The sequence below is a fragment of the Palaemon carinicauda genome, chromosome 1 (assembly GCF_036898095.1).
Source record: "Palaemon carinicauda isolate YSFRI2023 chromosome 1, ASM3689809v2, whole genome shotgun sequence".
Lineage (NCBI taxonomy): Eukaryota > Metazoa > Arthropoda > Malacostraca > Decapoda > Palaemonidae > Palaemon > Palaemon carinicauda.
In genome coordinates this window covers 269,359,309-269,381,157 of record NC_090725.1, presented here as the reverse complement: position 1 = coordinate 269,381,157, position 21,849 = coordinate 269,359,309, and the positions used below count along the sequence as shown (strand labels likewise).

The following is a 21,849-nucleotide window of genomic DNA, read 5'->3' as shown; positions in this document are numbered from 1 at the left end:
ACACGTCCTTGTGGAGGGTCCATTCGGTAGGAATTACCTGACCTCTCCGACTGAGGCAATCTGCTAGAACGTTCAAGTCGCCCTGGATAAACCTCGTTACCAGGGAGATGCCTCGATCTCTTGACCAGATGAGCAGGTCCCTTGCGATCTCGTACAGTGTCAGGGAGTGGGTGCCTCCTTGTTTGGAAATGTACGCCAAGGCTGTGGTGTTGTCCGAGTTGATCTCCACCACTTTGTCTCGAAGGAGACTCTCGAAGTTCATCAAGGCCAGGTGTACTGCCAAAAGCTCCTTGCCGTTGATGTACATGCTCCTCTGACTTGAGGTCCACAGACCTGAGCATTCCCGACCGTCCAGTGTCGCACCCCAACCCAAATCCGATGCGTCTGAGAATAGAACGTGGTTTGGTTTCTGAACTACTAGAGGAAGTCCCTCTCGTAGACTGATATTGTCTTTCCACCAATTCAGGCAAGCCTTTACTGTTTCGGAAATCGGGATCGAGACCGCCTCTAGCGTCTTGTCCTTTTTCCAGTGAAAAGCTAGATGGAATTGTAGAGGTCGGAGGTGTAGCATTCCTAGCGAGACAAACTGCTCCAGGGATGATAGAGTTCCTACTAGACTCATCCAATTCCTGACTGAGCAACGTTCTCTCTTCAACATCCTTTGGATTACGAGCAGGGCTTGATCTATTCTGGGGGCAGACGGAAAAGCCCGAAAAACTGGACTGCGAATCTCCATCCCTAAATACAGTATAGTTTGGGATGGGATCAGCTGTGACTTTTCCATGTTGACCAGAAGTCCCAATTCCTTGGTCAGATCCAATGTCCAATTGAGATCCTTCAGACAGCGATGACTGGACGAGGCTCTGAGAAGCCAGTCGTCCAAATAAAGGGAGGCTCGGATACCCGATAAATGGAGGAATTTTGCCACATTCCTCATAAGCCTCGTAAACACGAGAGGAGCAGGACTTAGGCCAAAGCACAGGGCCCGAAACTGGTACACCACATTATCGAACACAAATCTCAGAAAAGGTTGGGAATCTGAGTGAATGGGGATGTGGAAGTAAGCGTCTCTGAGGTCGAGAGAGACCATCCAGTCTCCCTTTCTGACCGCTGCTAAGACTGACTTCGTGGTCTCCATGGTGAACTTTGTCTTTGTGACAAAGACGTTCAGAGCACTGACGTCTAGCACCGGTCTCCAACCTCCTGTCTTCTTCGGTACTAGGAAGAGACGGTTGTAAAACCCCGGTGATTGAAGGTCTGAGACTTTGACCACCGCTCCCTTCTCTAGCAAAAGAGACACTTCTAGTTTCAGGGCTTGTCTCTTTGCTTCCTCTCGGTACCTGGGAGAGAGATCGATGGGGGAAGTCGCTAGAGGAGGTTTGTGTACAAATGGGATTTTGTACCACTCTCTGAGCAATCTCACAGACTGGTGATCTGCGCCTCTCTTCTCCCAGGCTCGCCAGAAGTTCTTGAGTCTGGCACCTACTGCTGTCTGAAGCTGTGGGCAGTCAGACTCTGCCACGCGAGGACTTGGTTCCTTTCCTCTTTCCTCTCTTTCCTTCGGCACGAGTACTTCCCCTGCTGGGGGCTCTGCCACGAAAAGGCGGAATAAACCTGGATGCTGGGGTGTCTATCCTAGGTCTAGCAGAAAAGGCAGTCGAAGGGGTCCCTTTGCGAGCAGAGGACGCTACCAAGTCATGGGTGTCCTTCTGCACTAGAGACAACGCTATGTCCTTAACCAAAAGTTCAGGAAACAAGATCTTAGACAAAGGGGCAAAGAGTAGCTCAGATCGTTGACAGGGCGTCACTCCTGCTGACAGAAAAGAGCACAGAGACTCTCGTTTCTTTAGGACTCCTGAAGTGAACGAGGAGGAGAGCTCATTGGATCCATCGCGGATGGCCTTATCCATGCAGGACATAATGAGTAAGAAGACATCTCTATCGGCCGATGAGATTTTCCTACTCAAGGCTCCCAAACACCAGTCAAGGAAGTTGAAAACTTCAAACGCCCTAAAAATGCCTTTAAGTAGATGGTCAAGGTCTGAGGATGACCAACTAATCTTCGAGCGTCTCATGGCTAGGCGGCGGGGAGAGTCTACAAGACTTGAGAAGTCGCCCTGGGCAGAGGCAGGAACTCCCAAGCCGAGAACTTCTCCCGTGGCATACCAGACGCTCGATCTAGACGAGAGTTTAGATGGGGGGAAGGCAAAGGCCGTCTTCCCTAAACTCCTCCTGGTTTCCAACCAATCGCCTAACAGCCGTAAAGCTCTCTTGGATGAGCGAGAGAGAACGAGTTTTGTAAAGGCTGGCATGTCAGCAGGTACGCCTAAAACAAACTCAGACGGCGGCGAACGAGGAGCCACAGAGACAAAGTGTTCAGGAAACAACTCTTTAAAAATGAGCATGACTTTTTTAAAGTCCATAGATGGCGGAACTGCTCTAGGCTCATCAATATCTGAAGGATGATCCTCAGGCTGAGGGTCAGCAACGTCCTCATCCAAAAGTTCCTCATCTGACAACTGATGAGAAACAAGCAAAAGGGTTGGCAATGCTTGACACGCAGCGTCCACCCGCACTGGTGCATAAGTGGCGGACCAGGACGCAGCGTCCTGAAACTGCTTGACAGTCTGAGAACTGTCAACAACAACAGGTGCGTGAAGACGCACAGCGTCCACCCGAGACTGCTTAGACCACCTAGGTTGTGCAGTCAAAACAACTCTAGGTTGCGGAGGTTGACGCACAGCGTCAAAACAAGTCAACTCCGATGGTCGGCGAACGTCCTGAACGTCACCAGGCGCATCAGCGAGTTGCCTAACGTCCACATGCGGCTGAAAATCCACACGAGACCGCATCGAGTGTGGTACTAACCCAACCGTTTGACGTGAGGTGGCTACACCAACGTCAACAGGACGCACAACAGAACGCTTGGGTGGCTGAAGGCCAGGATCTCGATGAGATAAACGGCTAGGCTCAACGGAAACCTTATCGGCATTGTAGTCTTCCATAAGGGACGCAAGTTTAGACTGCATGTCCTGCAGTATAACCCATTTAGGGTCCACGGGAATGGGTGCGGTAACAGACGGGGTTAGCGTCTGAGACGGCACAACTTTGCCTTGCTTAGGCGGCGAGCAGTCATCCGATGACTGCAGCGGGTCCGAACTGTCCCAATGACTACATCCAGGACGTTGGACTTGTCCTGAAGGAACCGACTTCCGTTTAAGAGGCCTAGAAACCTTGCTCCATGGTTTCTTGCGTGAAAAGCCTTCGGAAGACGAGGTAAAAATGGGCTCTCTCGTCTTGTGGTAGGGGCGATCTTGAGGAGATACGCCTGATACCATAGAGGGAACGTCTGTTCGCTGATCAAGGCCTCTCGAACCCATAAGTCATACGACATTACTTCTCCCCTGGGCTTGGGAGCTTGCAAGAGGTCCCGGACTAGGTGAACGACAGGCACGAAAAGACGAACCCTCGGTCGCAACACTGTTCACAACACTTTGCGCACTAATCACTTTCCCACTTTCCGCCGTGGCACTATGGCACTTAAGCTCCTTCACGTCAGCCATGAGTTGATTACGGTCACTTGCTAACGCTTCAACTCTCTCCCCCAAGGCATGAATAGCACGTAACATGTCTTGCATAGACGGTTCCTGAGTGCTAGAAGGGGGGTTAGGAACAACCACTACAGGGGAAGGATTAGGTTCAGGGGCATGTGGAGAGGAAAAATCTACGGACCTAGATGAACTTCTCCTTACCCTATCTCTCTCTAGTCTACGTGCATATTTATCGTATTCAAGCCAATCGAATTCCGAAAGGCCCACGCATTCCTCACACCGATCTCCCAATTGACAGGTTTTACCCCGACAATTGGAACAAACAGTATGTGGGTCGAGAGAAGCCTTTGGAAGACGCCTATTACAGTCCCTAGCATTACACTTTCGAAATCTAGGTACTTGAGAAGGGTCAGCCATTTTGAATTAGTCAAAGAAAATTCCAAAAACAATCCAAGTCATCAACAAATAATCCGATTCAATAAAGAGTTCAAGAGTTTATGTTGAGGAAAAACATCTGCACTGCGAAAGCTCAAACCAAAATAAAGTACTTCACCAAATATGATGTGAAAACTCCAGGTTCTACAGCGAGTATGAATACGTCTTGTCGTCAACGTCGACAGAGAAGAATTGAAGGTTTTGTTTACATACAAGAGTGGTATCTGGCCGACAGTTGGCGCTGGTGGGCACACCCGCAACCTTCATAGCGATCGCTCGCAAGTTTTTTGAGTGTGTTTTCTGTCGAGCCGCAGAGTTGCAGCTATTATATATTCACCGGCTAAGTTAAATATTTAAAAACCTTTTTACATACTTTATAGATATATATGCTAAAATGATATACAGGTAATTTTAGTGTTTAGTGTTATTCCTTCAGAAAAATCAGAGAGGAAAATCCAAAAATTTAAAAAGTAACCACTTACACCCAGATACAGCAAGAAAAGGATACAGCTATTTAGATATTCAACTACTGTAATTTCCAAGGGACAAATCTCAATCATCTTCCTTTCTGTAAATCAGAGAGCAACCCTAATTACCTCATGTGGTAAGTAATGGATCCTGGAGAATTTTATGTTTCGCAGTTCACCTACTGTACCTCAACAGTAATCTGTTTAATCAACACTCAAACCTGCTAATAGTTGACTTTTGTGTTTCCTTGGTACACATTTGTGTTTCCTTCAGTGTTTCTTGGATTCCAGGCTCTTATTATTTATGATTTAATAATACTTTGTAATCCAATGATACATGGTTAATCATTGTGTCCAAGATCCAAAGGCTTTGGATCTTAATATAACCTATTACTGCTTTTACTTTACCAAGAAGATTTGTTGCAAGTATGACTACTTTACCTAGCCCTGGAGTTAAGGGCGTAAATAATCCTGGACGTAGAATATGGCTTATGGGATTCAAAATGTTAAAAAACAAAAATGCAAGAAAAATAAAGAAACAAATTCAATGCAAGTCTATTGAATACCAGATTTTGTAAACCATTATGTATATTCTTTATTTGTGTTGGTTCGTATGTTTTTTTTTGTACTTTTCTTCATCCCCAAGCTACTGCATATTGAAATTTTAGTACATTTTTGATTGGGTGAGAAACAAACAAATTATGAAAACATTACAAATTTTAAAAGTAATTTGTATTTTTCTTAGCTATACAAACCTATGTCCTTTAATAAGGGTAAGATTCTAGTGAAAGCTGGAAAAGGCCAATGAAGAATTATCAAGGTTCTGGCAGCCACCACCCAGTAGCCACTGGTGGTACAGGTCTGTTAGTGTTTGGAGCCTTCATTTTGATTTTACCTGGGACTTGTGGGGTGGATGTGGCAGGAAGTAAAACCTAAAGAACTTAGGTTTGTACAGCTATGAAAAATAAAAATTACTTTTAAAATTTGTGATTTATTCCTACTCAAAAGCAAACCTTCGTCCTTTAGATGGGAAGTCAGCCTTAGAATGGGAGAAGTCCCGCTCAACTGAACGGTTCTTTCTAAAGGCTAAAGTGAGACCAATCTCCCTGACTTCATGAGCTCTAGGAGAGGCCAAGACTGAGGGTGCATCCCTCTGCTCCCTGTAGGCTCTACTGATAGTTTCACAAAGCCAGAAGGAGAGGGTATTTCTGGAGATTTTCTTCTTTGGCCTTCCCCTACTAACATAGAGAGTCTGTAAGTAGGGTCTACCAAACAGAATACAGAAGCAGGTCGTCAAGATTATCTGTTGCCTTCTTTAGCAATGAGCCTGAAAAAGAGTCAAGCCTAGAATTGCTGATCAATGGGTTTTGGGTTTTTGCCACAAATTCGAGAACAAACAAGAATGAGATCTGCCTCCACCACTGGGAATGTGACACTAAGCACGATAGACCATGCAGCTCTCCTACTCTTTTGGATGAAGCTAAGGCTAACAAAAACACTGTTTTATGTGTGAGGTCCCTCTCTGAGGCTTTCGTTAATGGCGCCTTACTGAGTGATCTACGGACCCTGGTCACATTCCAAGCTGGGCGTTTGATTTCCTGAGGGGGACAAGATTGTTCAAAACTCCGAGTCAAAGCTGATAATTTTCTTGAGGAGTTTCTCATCCCGCAGGTACATGAAAAATTAATGGAAGTGTGTTTCCCTTACGACACCAATCAGAAAAGAGTGCCTACTTTTTCTGATAGACTGCTGTCAAAAGACTTTTGGAGATATCACGAGAGTTGCTCTGCAATTGGAAAGGGAAAAGACTCTCTGAAGGGATGGTGGATAACCTCCAACTGTGTAATGACAGCCACGTAACTGCATTGTGGTATTTCTTCACATGCAGCTGACATGAGGTCATTTCAAATCGGGAGCTCTCTCGGAACTTTTTTAAGTAGGCTTAGATGGCCTGGGTAGCATTCTGTTAATAGCCATATCAATGTTACTAGAGTCATCTGGAGATTGGAGGTGATGATGGCTCTGCTGATCACCTTCCTTATGAGACAAAATGGTGGGAAGGCATAGATTTTGAGGCTATCTGACAGATGTTGGAATGTGATCTCCAGTGTTGCTGCTTGGTCAAACACTGGTGAACAACAAAATGTCAGTTAGTTGTTTAGGTAAGTAGCAAACATGTCTATTGTCAGCAAACCCAACAAAGCCATTAGAAGGTTCAAAGACCATTCAGAGCCCGCAATCTGATTGCGGCGACTCAGATTGTCTGCTATCACGTTCCATTTTCCTATAATGAGACATGCCGACAAGGTTACTGCATTGTCCTTTGACCATGAGTGCATTTTCACGGCCAAGTGGCAGAGGGTTCGTGAGATTGACACGCCTCCACTTGTTGACATAAACCACAACAGCAATGACGCTCATCAACACTACTGAGCGACCCATTACTATGGTTTGGAAATGGAACAAAGCCAGGTATGCTGGCTTCAGTTCCAACATGTTTATACAAGGTTTTTCTTCTACTTTGCCTGTCCACAGACCTGAAGTGGAGTGAGTTAGATGTGCGCTCCCCACCCATCTCTGGACACATTTGAAAAAAGGATAAGCTTTAAGGAAAGAATCTGTCAGGAGCTCGCTTAAAGGTTTTTCTCCTGAAACCACCAGGACAGGTCCTCTTGGACTTGCTGTGTCACCCTGATAAGTAGATACTAAGGATCAGACCTCTGTCGCTACCTGGTCTTCAAGAGTCCACCGCATGGAATGAAGGTGTAATCCCTTGAGGGACTTTCTTTGAAGGCGTAATCTCCCTTGTGGAACTTTCTAAGGAAGACAGATGTACAAGCAGCATTTGTCAGTGCTTGACAGTGAGAGATTTTTAGCCTTCTTCTACTTCTGTAGCCACTCCTGTGATGGGAAAACTCTGACTTGGACAGTGTCTATGCTCATTCCTAAGTAGACAAGGTTATGGCATAGGGTAAGAATGGACTTCTCAAGATTTATACAGTTACCCATATCTTGACAAAAGTCAATTTGGAGTTCTCTGTTGAGCAGAATCTGGACTCTGACTCTGACCACAAAAGCCAATCAGCAAGATATCAGAGAAGTCTTATGCCCATCACATGAGCCCAGGCTGAAACCAGTGTGAACATTCTCATGAACACTTGAGGGGCTGTTTATAGTCCAAAACAGAGAACTTGAAACTGAAACCTCCTTGCTACCAATACAAACCAAAGTTATTTCCTTGAGTTCCGTTGGATTGGAATTTGGAAATAGGCGTCCTTCTGGTCTATGGACAGTAGGAAGTCATTTCGTCAGAGAGTGAGACTCAACGGAGTCCTTGCAGGTTGTGCACGCCTATTCTCTCACATAGAAGTGTCTTTCTTCTCCCTAACTTTCACCCATTTGGAAAAGGGAGAGAGGAAAGGGGAAAAGTAATGTTCAGAAAGAGAAGGTTCAATCACACCTGGGTACTCTGAGCCCAGAACTGGTTGTGGTGCTACTTGTTCAGGTTTCAACATTTTCCAATAAATAATCACAATAGGGGAGAGCCTATATTCACTCTTAAAATTTGATTGCCATAGCCTAGAGTCTCCGGGGTGTGAAACTCCTCTCTTAGTGTTTAGAGGAGAGACAAGCATCTCAACCGGTGCTTAGGTCTATATGAATGTTTATGATTAGGTAAAACCCTTGGAAAATGAGGAAAATTTCTCTTGTGGAGAACTTTTAGAGGTGTGTCCTCCAGATGCCTTCTCTTCCTAGCTCATGCTATCACTTGTGAAGGTGTCTGTCCATGCAAAGAAAGGCAAAATTAGTTATAATTGAACTGGAAAAGTACCCAAGGATCGCACGCTCATGGATGACGTACCTCTTGGTCACATGCTACTTGATGATGCACTCCTATTCCTCTTGCTGTATGCTCCTTGCTCACAAACTGGGCCTTTCGCACCTGTGGTTCATGTGCTCTGTGGTGGTTCTCGGAAAATGCCCAAATAGTTACAAGGGCACTCTTCATTGGTTTAAGAGCTAAACCAGTACATTCAACTGTGCTATAGCTAAAAAAAAAAACCCTTAAAATACTCGCACAGGAGTAAGTAGAGAACTCAGGAACAATGTTTATCATAGAAGTAAATGCTCATGGGCAACGACGAGGATGATGGCGCACCAGGGCACTTCTCATCTGAAACTCATAAGCTTTAAATGGAATTTCCAAAACTGGAGATTAGAGTTCCTTATTAAGGGTTTGTAGATCTTTCTTATTAAAATTCCTACAACACAATGCTCTTCAGAGGGAAGAGAATTTGTTTCTTCCCTTTTTTATCACAACCAATTTTAATATCTAAATTACATCATTTAGCTTTATCACTCAATGAAAAAGTAGTTAAGGCTAAAATGTGCTAAATAAAGAATATTTAGTATCTTAGTTTTTCATGTGATATCCTGACCAACCAACAACTCGAACATAAAAATTAACCAATCAGCACTTGCTGGTAAAATTCCTTAAACATTCCCTTTAGCATAAATATGGAATTTTTGGTTCATAGCACTTCATACTTTTCTAAACAAGAGGTTGCAAATGTGAATAACTAATAAATATATGAAATAAATTTCATTCCGAGATGGGCTATAACATCCTTCTGAAGAAAATGCATTTTTGACAAACAGAAAAGATTAAATGCACAATTGGTACTATGCTGCAGTTATATTAAAAAAAAACATAAAAATGGAGACGCCTTATACGTATGTTTCTTCGTACAAGTTGCCTGGAATCCTAGGAATAACACTATACACTTATTTACCTAATTACGTTAGATTTCTTGGTAAATAATACTTCTTAAGACAAAATAACAAAACATATTCATGCAATTTGGTAGTATCCTGAAAGTTGGAGATTTTATTCTCATATTTTCTTCCAGTAAAACCATTCAACAAGTATTCCATAAAAGGAAAATGTGAAAAAAATTCTTACAATATTTAGGGAAAATGGGAATTTGGGAAAATATATATAAAAACTATATAAGTAGTCCTGTTTTACAAGTATCTTCAGCAAAAACAATATAGACTAATCATTTTTACTGCTACTGTAACTACTCTTTTGGGGTATATCACCAGAGACAGAGCTTAAGCCTGAGTAAAGCATTAATTTTTGGCTTTGAATTTTTGTTTGGCAACACTTTTTTGAACATTTAAAAACAGCTATATACTGTACTGAATTTCAGCAACTTACATCTGTACAGACTTACAAAGTAATTACAAAATCAGTAAAACCTCAATTATTACAATAAAGGTCAATATAAATTCTTCACCAAGCTAAAGCTACAGTAAAAAGAAATACTAGTACCAAATATTCTCAAGACAAAAACTACAAGTTGATTTATATGTTCAACAAATACAGTATAGTAAGAATTTACAAAATATTTCATACAATAGCTATTCTTCTACATGCAGTAGCCCAGTTTAAATAGTCTTAATACTAAAATATTTTCAATGTTTAGTTTTCAACATTTGTCAACATGTATATATAAATAATTTAAAAATAAAATAAATAAGATCAAACAAAAAATAATTTATAAAGAAACCACTGAAAATTTATAAATAACTTATTTCTTTTAAAACTAGATAATTTTTACCTACAACCAACTACTTTTAACATACCCCATTTTCTTTGTCACATAAAATCCCAAACACTTCAGTCTTTTTCAAAAATTAAAGAAGATTAGCAGTGGTAAGAAAGTAACTTAGTTCATGAACATAAAGATCTCAAGGTCCCTGTTGCTCAACTGACACACACTCCTTGTTGAGTCTGGTTCAGTTGCCAGAAATAGGTAGCCATGCAGAGGACACTTCAATAATGCACCTAATTGGCCTTTGAGTTATGAATGACCACGGTACAGGAATCTGAAAGAACAGACTTAAGAAAAAGACACACCATGAAAACGACTTCAGCTTAGTTAGCAAAAGCCATAGGATTATATTATATAATCACGCCTAGAAGTCAACTACTTTACAGTACAGTACACTGTTACATAACAATGACTTGAAACTTAGCTATGATTATCCATTCAAAAGCGTACATGAATACTGTAAATCATAACTCTCACTTGGTCAAATTTCCTGTTACATGAGGAGAACTCCAACAAGAAAAGAGAAAATACAAGCATATATTATACACTTGAGTATTACCAAGTTGAGAGAGAGAGAGTAAGAGAAATAATTAAATCACCTTTATATAAGAATGAATATGAGACTAGTAGTTTAAATCGCTACTCTACCACTGAGAGGGAGAATATAGAGAGTGAGAATATAACAAATAAAGACTTTCTGTATTTATTATTCTTATCCTGGTTTGTATTTGGTTCTTGCTTTAAAGTCATTATATATATATATATATATATATATATATATATATATATATATATATATATATATATATATATATATATATATATATATATATATATATAGTGAAACAAGCAGTACAATAGGAGAGACACATAGACACACAAAAAGGGAACTTAATATTCCTCTATTCATTCATTCATTCATTTATATACTTTATTGAACAAACAGCATATCATAATTCTATGCTAATAGTTTATCTTCCTGGTCACCAAAGGAAAGTAATCTATAAATCTTGAATAAAAGGAAATGTCATGTTGCAACTGCTTTCAAATATTTTGTACACATAGGTTGTAATAGTTGCGATGGCAATACACATTTAAAGACTTTTCATTTTTGTTAGTGTATTCCTGAAGGAAAACAGCTCAACAACTATTGTATTTACATAGCATTTCCATTGTTTTATACAGTAGAAGTACAGTATTGTAGAAATTTTAGTGCATACCTTTTACAGGATGAACATATCAATATGTATGCAAATACCTTATTTAGGTAATGTGCATTATGCCATTCTACCATTGATATTTGAATCAATGTGATTCTTTGCCTAAGTTAGGGGGGGTCGTGAAATGATATGTACTTCTTCAAAACAGTAGTCTCAGTCACAGAGGTAAAGTCAGATGAGATCAGAGGAGAGAGGTTTGGCACTGACAGCAGTGGAAACAGTACCAAACAACATGAAATCAATCACAGATGAAGACTCAAGAATGACAGAAAATCAGATGATCCATAGCACTGCTGGAATGCTACTTGTACCATTATCTGCTGAGATGACAATTCTAATTGCCATATCAGTCATGGCAAATAGGGAAGGGTAGTAGTAGTAGTAGTAGTAGTAGTAGCTGTTGTTGTTCTTGTTACAAGCTAAGCTACAACCCTAGTTGGAAAAGCAGGATGCTATAAACACAGGGGCTCCAATAGGGAAAATAGCCTAGTGACAAAAGGAAACACGGAAATAGATAAATTACAAGATAAGTAATGAACAATTAAAATAAGATATCTTAAGAACACTAACAACATTAAATTACATCTTTCATATATAAACTATAAAAACTTAAAAAACCAAGGGAAGAGAAATAAGACAGAACAGTGTGCCTGAGCATACCCTCAAGCAAGAGAACTCTAACCCAAGAAAGTAGATGACCATGGTACAGAGGCTATGGCACAACTCAAGACTAGAGAACAATTGTTTGATTGTGGAGTGTCCTCTTCCTACTACAAGAGCTGCTCACCATAGCTGAAGTCTCTCTTATACCTTTCCAAGGGGAGAGTAGCCACTAAACAATTACAGTGCAGTAGTTAACCCCCTTGAGGGAAGAAGAAATGTTTTGTAATCTCAGTGTTGTCAAATGTATGAGGACAGAGAAGAATGTGGAAAGATTTGGTCGGACTATTAGGTATATGGGTGGGCAAAGGAAAACTGAGAGAGGGATTCATTGTAGTACTGTTCTGTCTGGCCAGTCAAAGGACCCAATAAGTCTCTAGGGTAGTATTTCTGCAGGTGGCTGGTACCCAGGCCAAACTATTACCTAGACCTAACCTCAATAAATATTATACAAATGATGTAAGATCCTTTCAAAAACATACATTATATATCAAACTGCATATCTGGTAACTCAATAAATGTTGTGGCTCAAATAAAACTAGTATGAAATACACAAAATATCCAGAAAAAATCTATCTGGCATAAAATACAGATTGTGCATTACAAAATCAAAACAAAAATCTAACAAAAAAACTAGAGATGTAAAATAGAACAATACACAAAAACAATACAGGGAGAGAAGCAATAGTTAACATTCCTTGCAGAAAGCAAATCTATAATGTAATATAATCTATAGTATAAGTCTATTAATGGCAAGAGAATAAAATGGGGCTTAAAAAATAAAGTTGACAGCACAAAATATAAGAGTAAGACGAACTATTCAGCTTATTCTAACATTTAGTAGTAAATCCTTACGCTGTACCTAATCTTGATTAAATCATTCAAACTTGTACTAGGAGTACCAAGACTGAACTGGGAGAAACAAATGAAATGTATAGCAGACAGCTATTTGCTTTTTATAAAACCAAAATCAAATATTCAAGAGAAAATTATCCAGATACTGCAAAAATAGAAAAGGGGGTACTAACTCAAAATAAGAAAATTTAAAAGATATTTTGACATTGGTACTTACAGCTACTCTCCCCTGAGGCAGATGACACAGACTGAAGATGAGGCTTCTGGTTGTAATTTCCTTATCATTAATCCAATAGATGAATTAAGTCAACAGGAAAGAACATTAAAGATATATTGCCATAAACCATAGACAATTTTTCAGTAGTCTAGTATTAGTGACCTATTAACGAGTCACCTGGTAAACAACAGGAGCCATAGGTGAATTATTGATACTAGATGCACACGACTACCAGCACTGTTGGTTTTTTCTGTTACAAAAGATAGTTATGTCTGGGGTTTTGTGCAACACATTAAATGGACTATATTACTAGAAATGAGTTTGCAGTGTAATAAATATTATAGTGTAACTATAGATACAGTACATACAAACATACATAAAGTATATAATTATATATATATATATATATATATATATATATATATATATATATATATATATATATATATATAATATATATACATACATACATACATACATACATACATACATGGCACATCGGTTTACAAGCAATTCTGAATACGAGCAAATCGGTATGCAAGCACGAAATTTAATATCAGTTTCAGATCACTATATCAGTCAGCGAGCAAAAATTTCCCTCCATAAGCACATCTTTTGGGGACAAGTACTAATAAGACTAGTCTGTGATGTGCAGAAAGCAGTTGTGCATTGCCCATACGCCACCCACACAATGTTCATGTGATATGTAAGCCATTTTCTTTTGCCTAAGCTCACATTCTCACCTTAATGAGACCTTTACTATTCCACTCTCCAAGCTGCACTTGTAACAGCATCATCTATACATAGTTGTGACCATGTATTCTTTATTGAATTGAGAATGTTCACAGTCAAGTAAACAGTAACAGCACGTTACAGCATCTAAACAATAGCCCCCAAGAAGACTGAGAAAGACAAAAAGGATGAGATAATGACAGTAGAGGTAAAAAAAGAAATTGTCGAGAAGTATGAACAAGAAACACATGTGGCAAACCTATAAAAATATGCAATTGTACAAAATTTACAATTTGCACAATTCTCAAGAAAAAAAAATCAAAGCAATGGATATTGTAAAATGGGTGGTAACATTGATGAAACAACAGCCATGTGTGCTTGATAATATAGATTAGTTGTTTCTCATCTGGATAAATGAGAAACAGTTAGCAGGAGATACGATTATTGAAAACATTATTTGTGAAAAAGCACAGGTATTGCATGTTGACCTTGTTAAAATGGAGCCAGCTATGACAGCAGAAAAAGGAAAAGAAACATTCAAGGTGAGAAGACCTGTCAACCACAGTGTTGTGCAATATGGTGAAGCTGCTAATGCCTATGTTAAGGCAGAAGAGGCAGGCATTATTGAGTTCAAAAGGTTTGTGGAATTGAAGTCTCATACCTCAGCAAGTTTTCAATTGTGACAAGACCAGACTGCTCTGTATGAAGATAACTAGGACTGTCCTTATAGCACAAGAAAAGGCAATTGCCAGTCACAACTCATGAAAGACTGTTAAATCTACTGTTCTGTACTAATACCTTATCACAAAATCAAACTTCTCTTGATGTATCATTCAGAAGATCCACAAGCTCTTAAAAAGTATGAAGTGTTGGAGAAGTAACTGAACATTACGTGGAGGTAAAACAACAAGGCTTGGGTGATTTGCATTTTGTTTGTGGAATGGGTCAAGAAAAGAAGCCCTATTGCTTATGGACAATACTCCTACCTATCCTTCAGCACTTTAAGATGATCTAATGGAGGAATTTGAATTCATCACAACAAAGCTCTTGCTGACACCACCACTCCAATACTACAACCCATGGATCAACAGGTGATCCCAAACTTCAAAAACCTTATACAAAAGTATTGTTTCTACAATGCTTTGAGGTCACCGAAGGGATCAACCGTCAACTTCATCCTCCAAGAATTTTGGAAAAACCATTCCCACATTATCGGTTGCCTCAAATTCATTGACAAAGCTTGAGAAGGGGTTACCAACAGGACCATAAATTCTCTTTGGAGAATACTATGGCTTGAATACATTGCTGAGCACAATTTTGAGGGATTAGAACTGATCCAAGATGCAGTTGACAATAAAATTGTGTACTTGGGAAAGACTATGGGGTTGGAGGTGAACAAGAATGAAATCAGTGACCTTCTGGACAAGCATAGCCAATAGCTGACTACCGAGGAGCTAGTGGTGTTGCATGAGCAGCAAGAGATTGCTGAGATTTCATCTGAGGAGAGAAAAACTACCAAACCTCTCACTTTGAGTGAAATAAGGGAAATTCGGAAAATGTAGGAAACCTCGAAAAATTTTGTAGAAACACATTAACCATATAAATCTTTGGCAGGGCAAGCTGCAAACCTACAGTATTTATTACCAATGCAATGTTGCATTTTCAGATGATTTTAAAGAAAAGACAAAATCAGTTGTCTCTAAACACTTTCCTTGTCAAAACTGAATGTAATAGAGGAAAAAAAGATGACCAAGGGCCAAGAAAGTATAAATTAAGTGATTCAATTAGTGACAGTGAATGTTGTTCAAGCAACAGAACTCCAGATATTTTACCAGAAGTTCTCATGAAGGGAGATTTCCATCGAAGCAGTAACCATCTCCTCCTCAAAGGTATAGTACAAGTTATTGTCTCAATACATTTTTATTTTTTACTGTGAATTATTAATTTATATTAATTTCAGATGTTAGGGGTTAAAATTTTTTCACTAAAATACATTACAAACCTTTAAAAATAAGTACCGTATATATGTATATTTATAGACATATGAAATACATCGTGTATTTCTTTTATATCTAATTGGAAAAATTGTTTAAATTTACTGGCATTTTAGTTTGCGAGCTCGTTCCCAGAACAAATTAAGCTTATAAGCTGAGGTACCATTAGATATATATACACATGCATATGCATATATATATATATATATATATATATATATATATATATATATATATATATATATATATATATATATATATATATATATATATATATATATATACTGTACATGTAATGTGTACACACATTTATTCATTTATATACATACTATGTATGCATATATTTGCTGTGTATGTACACATGGATACACACACACACACACACACACATATATATATATATATATATATATATATATATATATATATATATATATATATATATGCTTACACACACTTAAACACACTATACACATACACACACACACACACACACATATATATATATATATATATATATATATATATATATATATATATATATATATATATATATATATATATATATATATATATATATATATATATGAATGATTAAGTAGTATATCTTTTTTAAAAAATTTAGAATTGACACTGATATGCAGAGAAATTAAGCATTTACATTCCTCTAGAAATATTCAGCACTGAATGAAAAATAAAATGGGGAGTTGTAACCTCAGAGGAAGAAGTTGGCAGTGTGGGTATTATGGCTCCCTTAGCTTTACACTGGTTGGGAAGAGAAGGACCTAAGAAGCCATAATGTAACCCATATGCAACAGAAGCTCCAAGAGTAAGCCCTACATAATAAGAGAGTGTCATAATGTTTCCAGTAAGCTCCCGATGTTCATCTTCCACTTTTGTTGGAGCAAGTATCATTGGAACAGATCCTAAGACACCATTGGATAGCCCTAGTGTTGCTGATACAAGAAGGGGGACTACTTCACCGGAAATTTTTGGCTTGGAACGAGGTGCTGCACATAACATCATAATTGGGACTAGAAGTATGCGTGCAACAGATCCACCAACAAGCTGGCGACGAGTCCAATCATATGGAAGCGAGGCTAAAATCTAATGAAAGAAAAGTTTTTGAGCTATTAAGGAAAAAACAGGTTAAGCAAGATAATGCATGTAGCAGTTCTAAGAGCTCTATTATCTATAAACTGATGAAATTTTAAATGCTTGTGTGTTACCCTTAAATCACAACCTTGCAAAACCCAATATAAGGCAATTGAACTTCCTAAATAGCCTGTCTAGATAATAATGAGAGTTTTTAGATGAAAAATCTTTTAAATAATTTCAATTTCTGTAATATTATGCAGTATTTCCATAAAACTAAGATTGTCACCAATATTCTCTAAAGTAGGCATGGATCACTAGAAGGAGCCTCTCATTACATCATAAATGCTGTTTCAGTCTCACCAAGCTGAATCATATGAATGATGAACGAATCAAAATGGCTGGGATGATAGCCTTCCCAGGTAAATGTGAAATTTATATTCATTAAAGGTAAATTTAAAATATTTGGTACTTATAGTATACTACATAACACCATTTAATGCATGCCACGTGCTGCACAGAAGACATGAAAACTCTTTGACATACAGGATTGATTAAAGGGTGATAACTTGATAACAGGTACATTATATTTCACTGATTTTGACATTGCTGCTTCTTGGAAATAAAAGTAATATTTTAGCGCATTGTGTAAATTACCAAAATCCCTTTCTCACCATAAATATTATTATTATAAAGTATTTGACCAAAGCATTTTGAAAAATCGTTAAGATCATGATGAGACTACAAGAATGAGATATAGATTATGAAACAAGTAAGACAAAGGAAAGGGTGATAAACTAAAAAATGGAATCTGAAAAGGGGACTGAGAATATTGGAGCATGCTAGATAAAAAGTCAAGGTAAATTATTAAAATTAAGAGTTGTTTACTGTAGTCCTACACATTTAAAAAAAAACATACAGAAATAAACATTTTCCAAGGATGCACCTTCAGCAAAGGTTCCATATAAAGGGAATTTATAGAAGATATCTGTATACTTGAAAGGAAATTAAGCACAATACCAAGACAAACAACTGAACAAATTTATGAAACTCCTGAGTTTATGGCAAGTGCAAAATGGTGTATTCGGTTTATGAAGTGGTAAACAAAACTGCACAAAAACTACTGAATGAATTGGAAGAAAAATTAGTAATTTCCTAAGCTGTATAATTAAGCACCACAAATCTAAAAACTATGAATTATATTACATCAGCAACATGGATTAAACTCCAATAAACTTCGATAAGCCATTAAACTTGATAGTAAATATGAGATAAAAGTATTTTAAATGAAATTATTTACCATAGTATGATAAAATGCTAGTTTAAGCATTAATTACTTCTTTTGGAAAATGATGAAAAATCCCTTGGAAGTGTCCCTTTATCAACTGATTAAAAAAATATAGACGTTAATGTCAATCAACTTACAAGTGAAAAAAATGGAAGATATTAATATTTGCTGCTTTTACGTCTTAATAGGAGGCCAATATGTGAATATTACATGCATTATTAGTAAATACAGTTAAGTGAAAAACTACAAATTTTAAAATAATTTGAATTTTTCCTAGCTATACAAACCTGAATCACTTGAATGGGTTACTCCTAATGTTAATTTTCTACAATCAGACATAAAAGAAATAAATGGGGACCACTTGTAACCATAATAGGTTACCTGGCAACTCCACTGCCAGGCAGTATTACATGCTGCTGTGAAGCAAGCTCCATTCTATACTAGTTAGACTTATGGGATGGATGAGGCAGGATCTATGCTAAAATGACTCAGGTTTGTATAGCTAGGAAAAATAAAAAGTATTTTAAAATTTGTAGTTCATTCATACATGGATACAAATTTCTGAGACATTTAAATGGGTCTTGGGTCTTCCTTAAGTGGAAGGAGGTTTTCGTTAAGAGGGGTTCACTCGCTCTAGGACAATCACAATAGTAAGACCAGGCTTTATTCAAAAGTTAAAGGTAAGTCAGTGACGATTGTCCAACCAGCACGTGAAGAGGCGAGTTTGTGGAGTATATGCCCGCTAGGTTCAGACTAAGATAGAGATGAAGCTATATGAAAATTAGGCATCAATATAAGAGATATATACATTCATAACTAAGAACTTCTTATTCTCATCTACACTTGAGTGTGATCAAGCGAATACTCAACGACCACTCTTGCAAGTCCGCTCATACCCTGATGATGTGATGATAGATTAGGTGTCGCGTAAAAGCGTAAGCTAAATTATTTGCTGAGCCACAGCAATAGGACCTAAAGAAAAGGTGCCCAAAGATCTTTGAGTACAATTCTTCAGGTAGTGCCCTGTGAAGGTATTCTGCCTTCTCCAGACACCTGTACTAAGAATTTGGGCTACTGAGTGGTTCTTGTGGAATGCTAAGGTTGCAGCAAGACCACATATATCATGTGCTCTAGGGAGGACAGCTGGTAACGGTTTCCCTGAGGATTTATACGCTCTCATAATGGCTTCACACAGCCAAAAAGAAATGGTATTATTAGAAATTTACTCTTTGGGATGGCCTGTGCTTTCAAATAAATTTGGAATTTTAGGTCTAAAAGAGCTTGTTCTCTACATATTTTCAATATTTTCTGACTGCTCTTACGGGACAGAGTAACATATTGTCAAGAGCATCAGTTACCTCTTTGAGAGATGATATCGTGAGAGCCAAATCTATGATCAATAATAGCTGCATTTTGTGTCCGGCACAAATTCTGGAATGAAGGAAAAAGATAGTTATTTCCACTCTTTGGAATGTGACACAAAATAGGACAGACTGTAATTTTCTAACTCTCTTGGCTGATGCTAAGGCAAGGAGAAAGACAGTCTTCAGTGTGAGATCCCTATCCAGAGCTTTATGCATGGGGTCGTAGGGAGCCATCTTCAAGGACCTAAGATTCATCACATTCCAAGAGGGAGGCTTGAGTTCCAAAGGAGAGCAAGTCTGTTCAGAACTTCAGATGAGAGCAGAAAGTTCCCATGATGAGGAAAGATCAACCCCTTTTAGTTTGAATCCTGGTTCAAGGCCGAACGGTAGCTTTTCATCACAATGACTGAAAGGGATTTTCATTCCTCAGGAACACCAAAAAGTCAGCAATCAGGGCAACAGTAGCTTTGAGTGGAGCAATATTCAATCTATGACACCAACCACAGAAAGTTGCCCACTTGGCTTGGTAAACCACTGTGGATGACTTTCGGAAGTATCCAGAAAGTTGTTTCACAATTGGTCACAAGAAGTCTATCTTTCAGTGGTGAGGATGGATAACCTCCAACCATGAAAGATAGGCAGTGAACTGCCTTGTGGAACATTCTTTTATGCAGTTGGCACAGCAGGTTGGTAATTCTGAAAGTTCTCTCAGACTTTCCGAGAGAAAGTCCAGTAGGTTTGGATACCACTCCACCTTAGGCCATTTTGGGGCTACTAGCATTACTCTGACTTCTCGGGACACTTAAGTTCTCTTCAGAACCTGACAAATCAGGCAGAACGGCAGAAAGGCGTAAAAGTCTAATCTGTATTATGGGCGCTGGAGGCATCTTCCATTGCTACCGCTGGGCTAAGGACTGGAGACCAATACACTGGGAGCTTGTCATTCAGGTGAGTTGAGAACATGTCTGGTGATGGGAAACCCCACAATGTCACAAGACTTCACCACCAGAGGAAACAAAGACCATTCGGAACCAACTGTCATCCCTGGTCAATTCAGATGGTCCACAATAACATTCCTTTTCCCGGGAATGTACCTCGCTGAGAGGGACACTACATTGTTCTGTGCCAAATGATGTATCTCAACCGATAGTTGGCATAGTAGGAGGGAAACTGCGCCTCCCTCATTGGAGACGTAGGTCATTACTGTTGAACTGTCACTCATCAGCACCACAGAGTAACCTTTGAGTCTCCGAGAAGTGGAATAACGCTAGATATGCCACTATCATTTCCAGGTAATTGATATGAAAAGACTTATCCTCTTCAAACCACTGACTTGAAATTTTCTCCCTTCTCAGGTGAGTGCCCCACCCTTGGTGTGATTTATGAGAGAAAAGAAGGAATTCCAGGGGAGAGACCTGAAGGTGTGTTCCTGCCGACAGGCTCTGTCTCAACCACCATTGGAGATCTGTCACTACCTCCTGTGCCACCAACAGCAGGGTTGCAGGAAAGTCAAATGCTTGAGACCACAGGCTCTTCAGAGCCCACTGCACAAAGTGAAGTGACATCCACCTGAAGGGGACCAGCTTCTCCAACAAGATGAGGTGTCCCAGAAGCTTCTTCCAAAAACGAGCAGTTCCCCTTCCAAAAAGATTTCTGCCACTTTCCCTGTCGGCAGATGGAAATGCTCTGGCCTGGGCCAAGTCGATTTCCATATTAGCATTATTATTATCATTATTACTAGCTAAGCTACAACCCTAGTTGGAAAAGCAAGATGCTATAAGCCCAAGGGCTCCAACAGGGACAAATAGCTCAGTGAGAAAAGGAAATAGGGAAATAATCAAACAAGATAAGAAATAATGAACACTCAAAATAAGATACTTTAAAGACAGTAAGAATATGAAACCAGATAATGCATATATAAACTATAAAAAGACTTATATCAGCCCATTCAACATTAAAACATTTGCTGCAAGTTTGAACTTTTGAAGTTTTACCGATTCAACTACTCGATCAGGAAGATCATTCCACAATTTGATCACAGTTGGAATTAAACTTCTAGAAGACTGTGCAATATTGAGCCTCATGATGGAGAAGGCCTGACTATTAGAATTAACTGCATCCCTAGTATTACCAACAGGATGGAACTGTCCGGGAAAATCTGAATGTAAAGGATGATCAGAATTATAAAAAATCTTATGCAACACTCATAAAGTAATTGAACGACCGTGCCAGAAATTAATATCTAGATCAGGAATAAGAAATTTAATAGATTGTAAGCTCCTGTCCAACAAATTAAGATGAGAATCAGCAGCTGAAGACCAGATAGGAGAACAATACAGTACTCGAAAAGAGG

The 21,849-nt window shown here is 38.8% G+C and overlaps 1 protein-coding gene across 1 annotated transcript in view; it reads right to left on the bottom strand.

Annotated features, from left to right (window-relative positions):
- Positions 1-16,333: 16,333 nt before the first annotated feature.
- Positions 16,334-21,849, bottom strand: part of Ent3 (equilibrative nucleoside transporter 3) — a 119,690-nt gene continuing 114,174 nt past the window's right edge. The window contains exon 11 of the mRNA XM_068390420.1: positions 16,334-16,856. Coding sequence (XP_068246521.1) covers positions 16,407-16,856 — 450 coding nt within the window. The 3' untranslated portion in view covers positions 16,334-16,406. The remainder of the gene's footprint in view (positions 16,857-21,849) is intronic.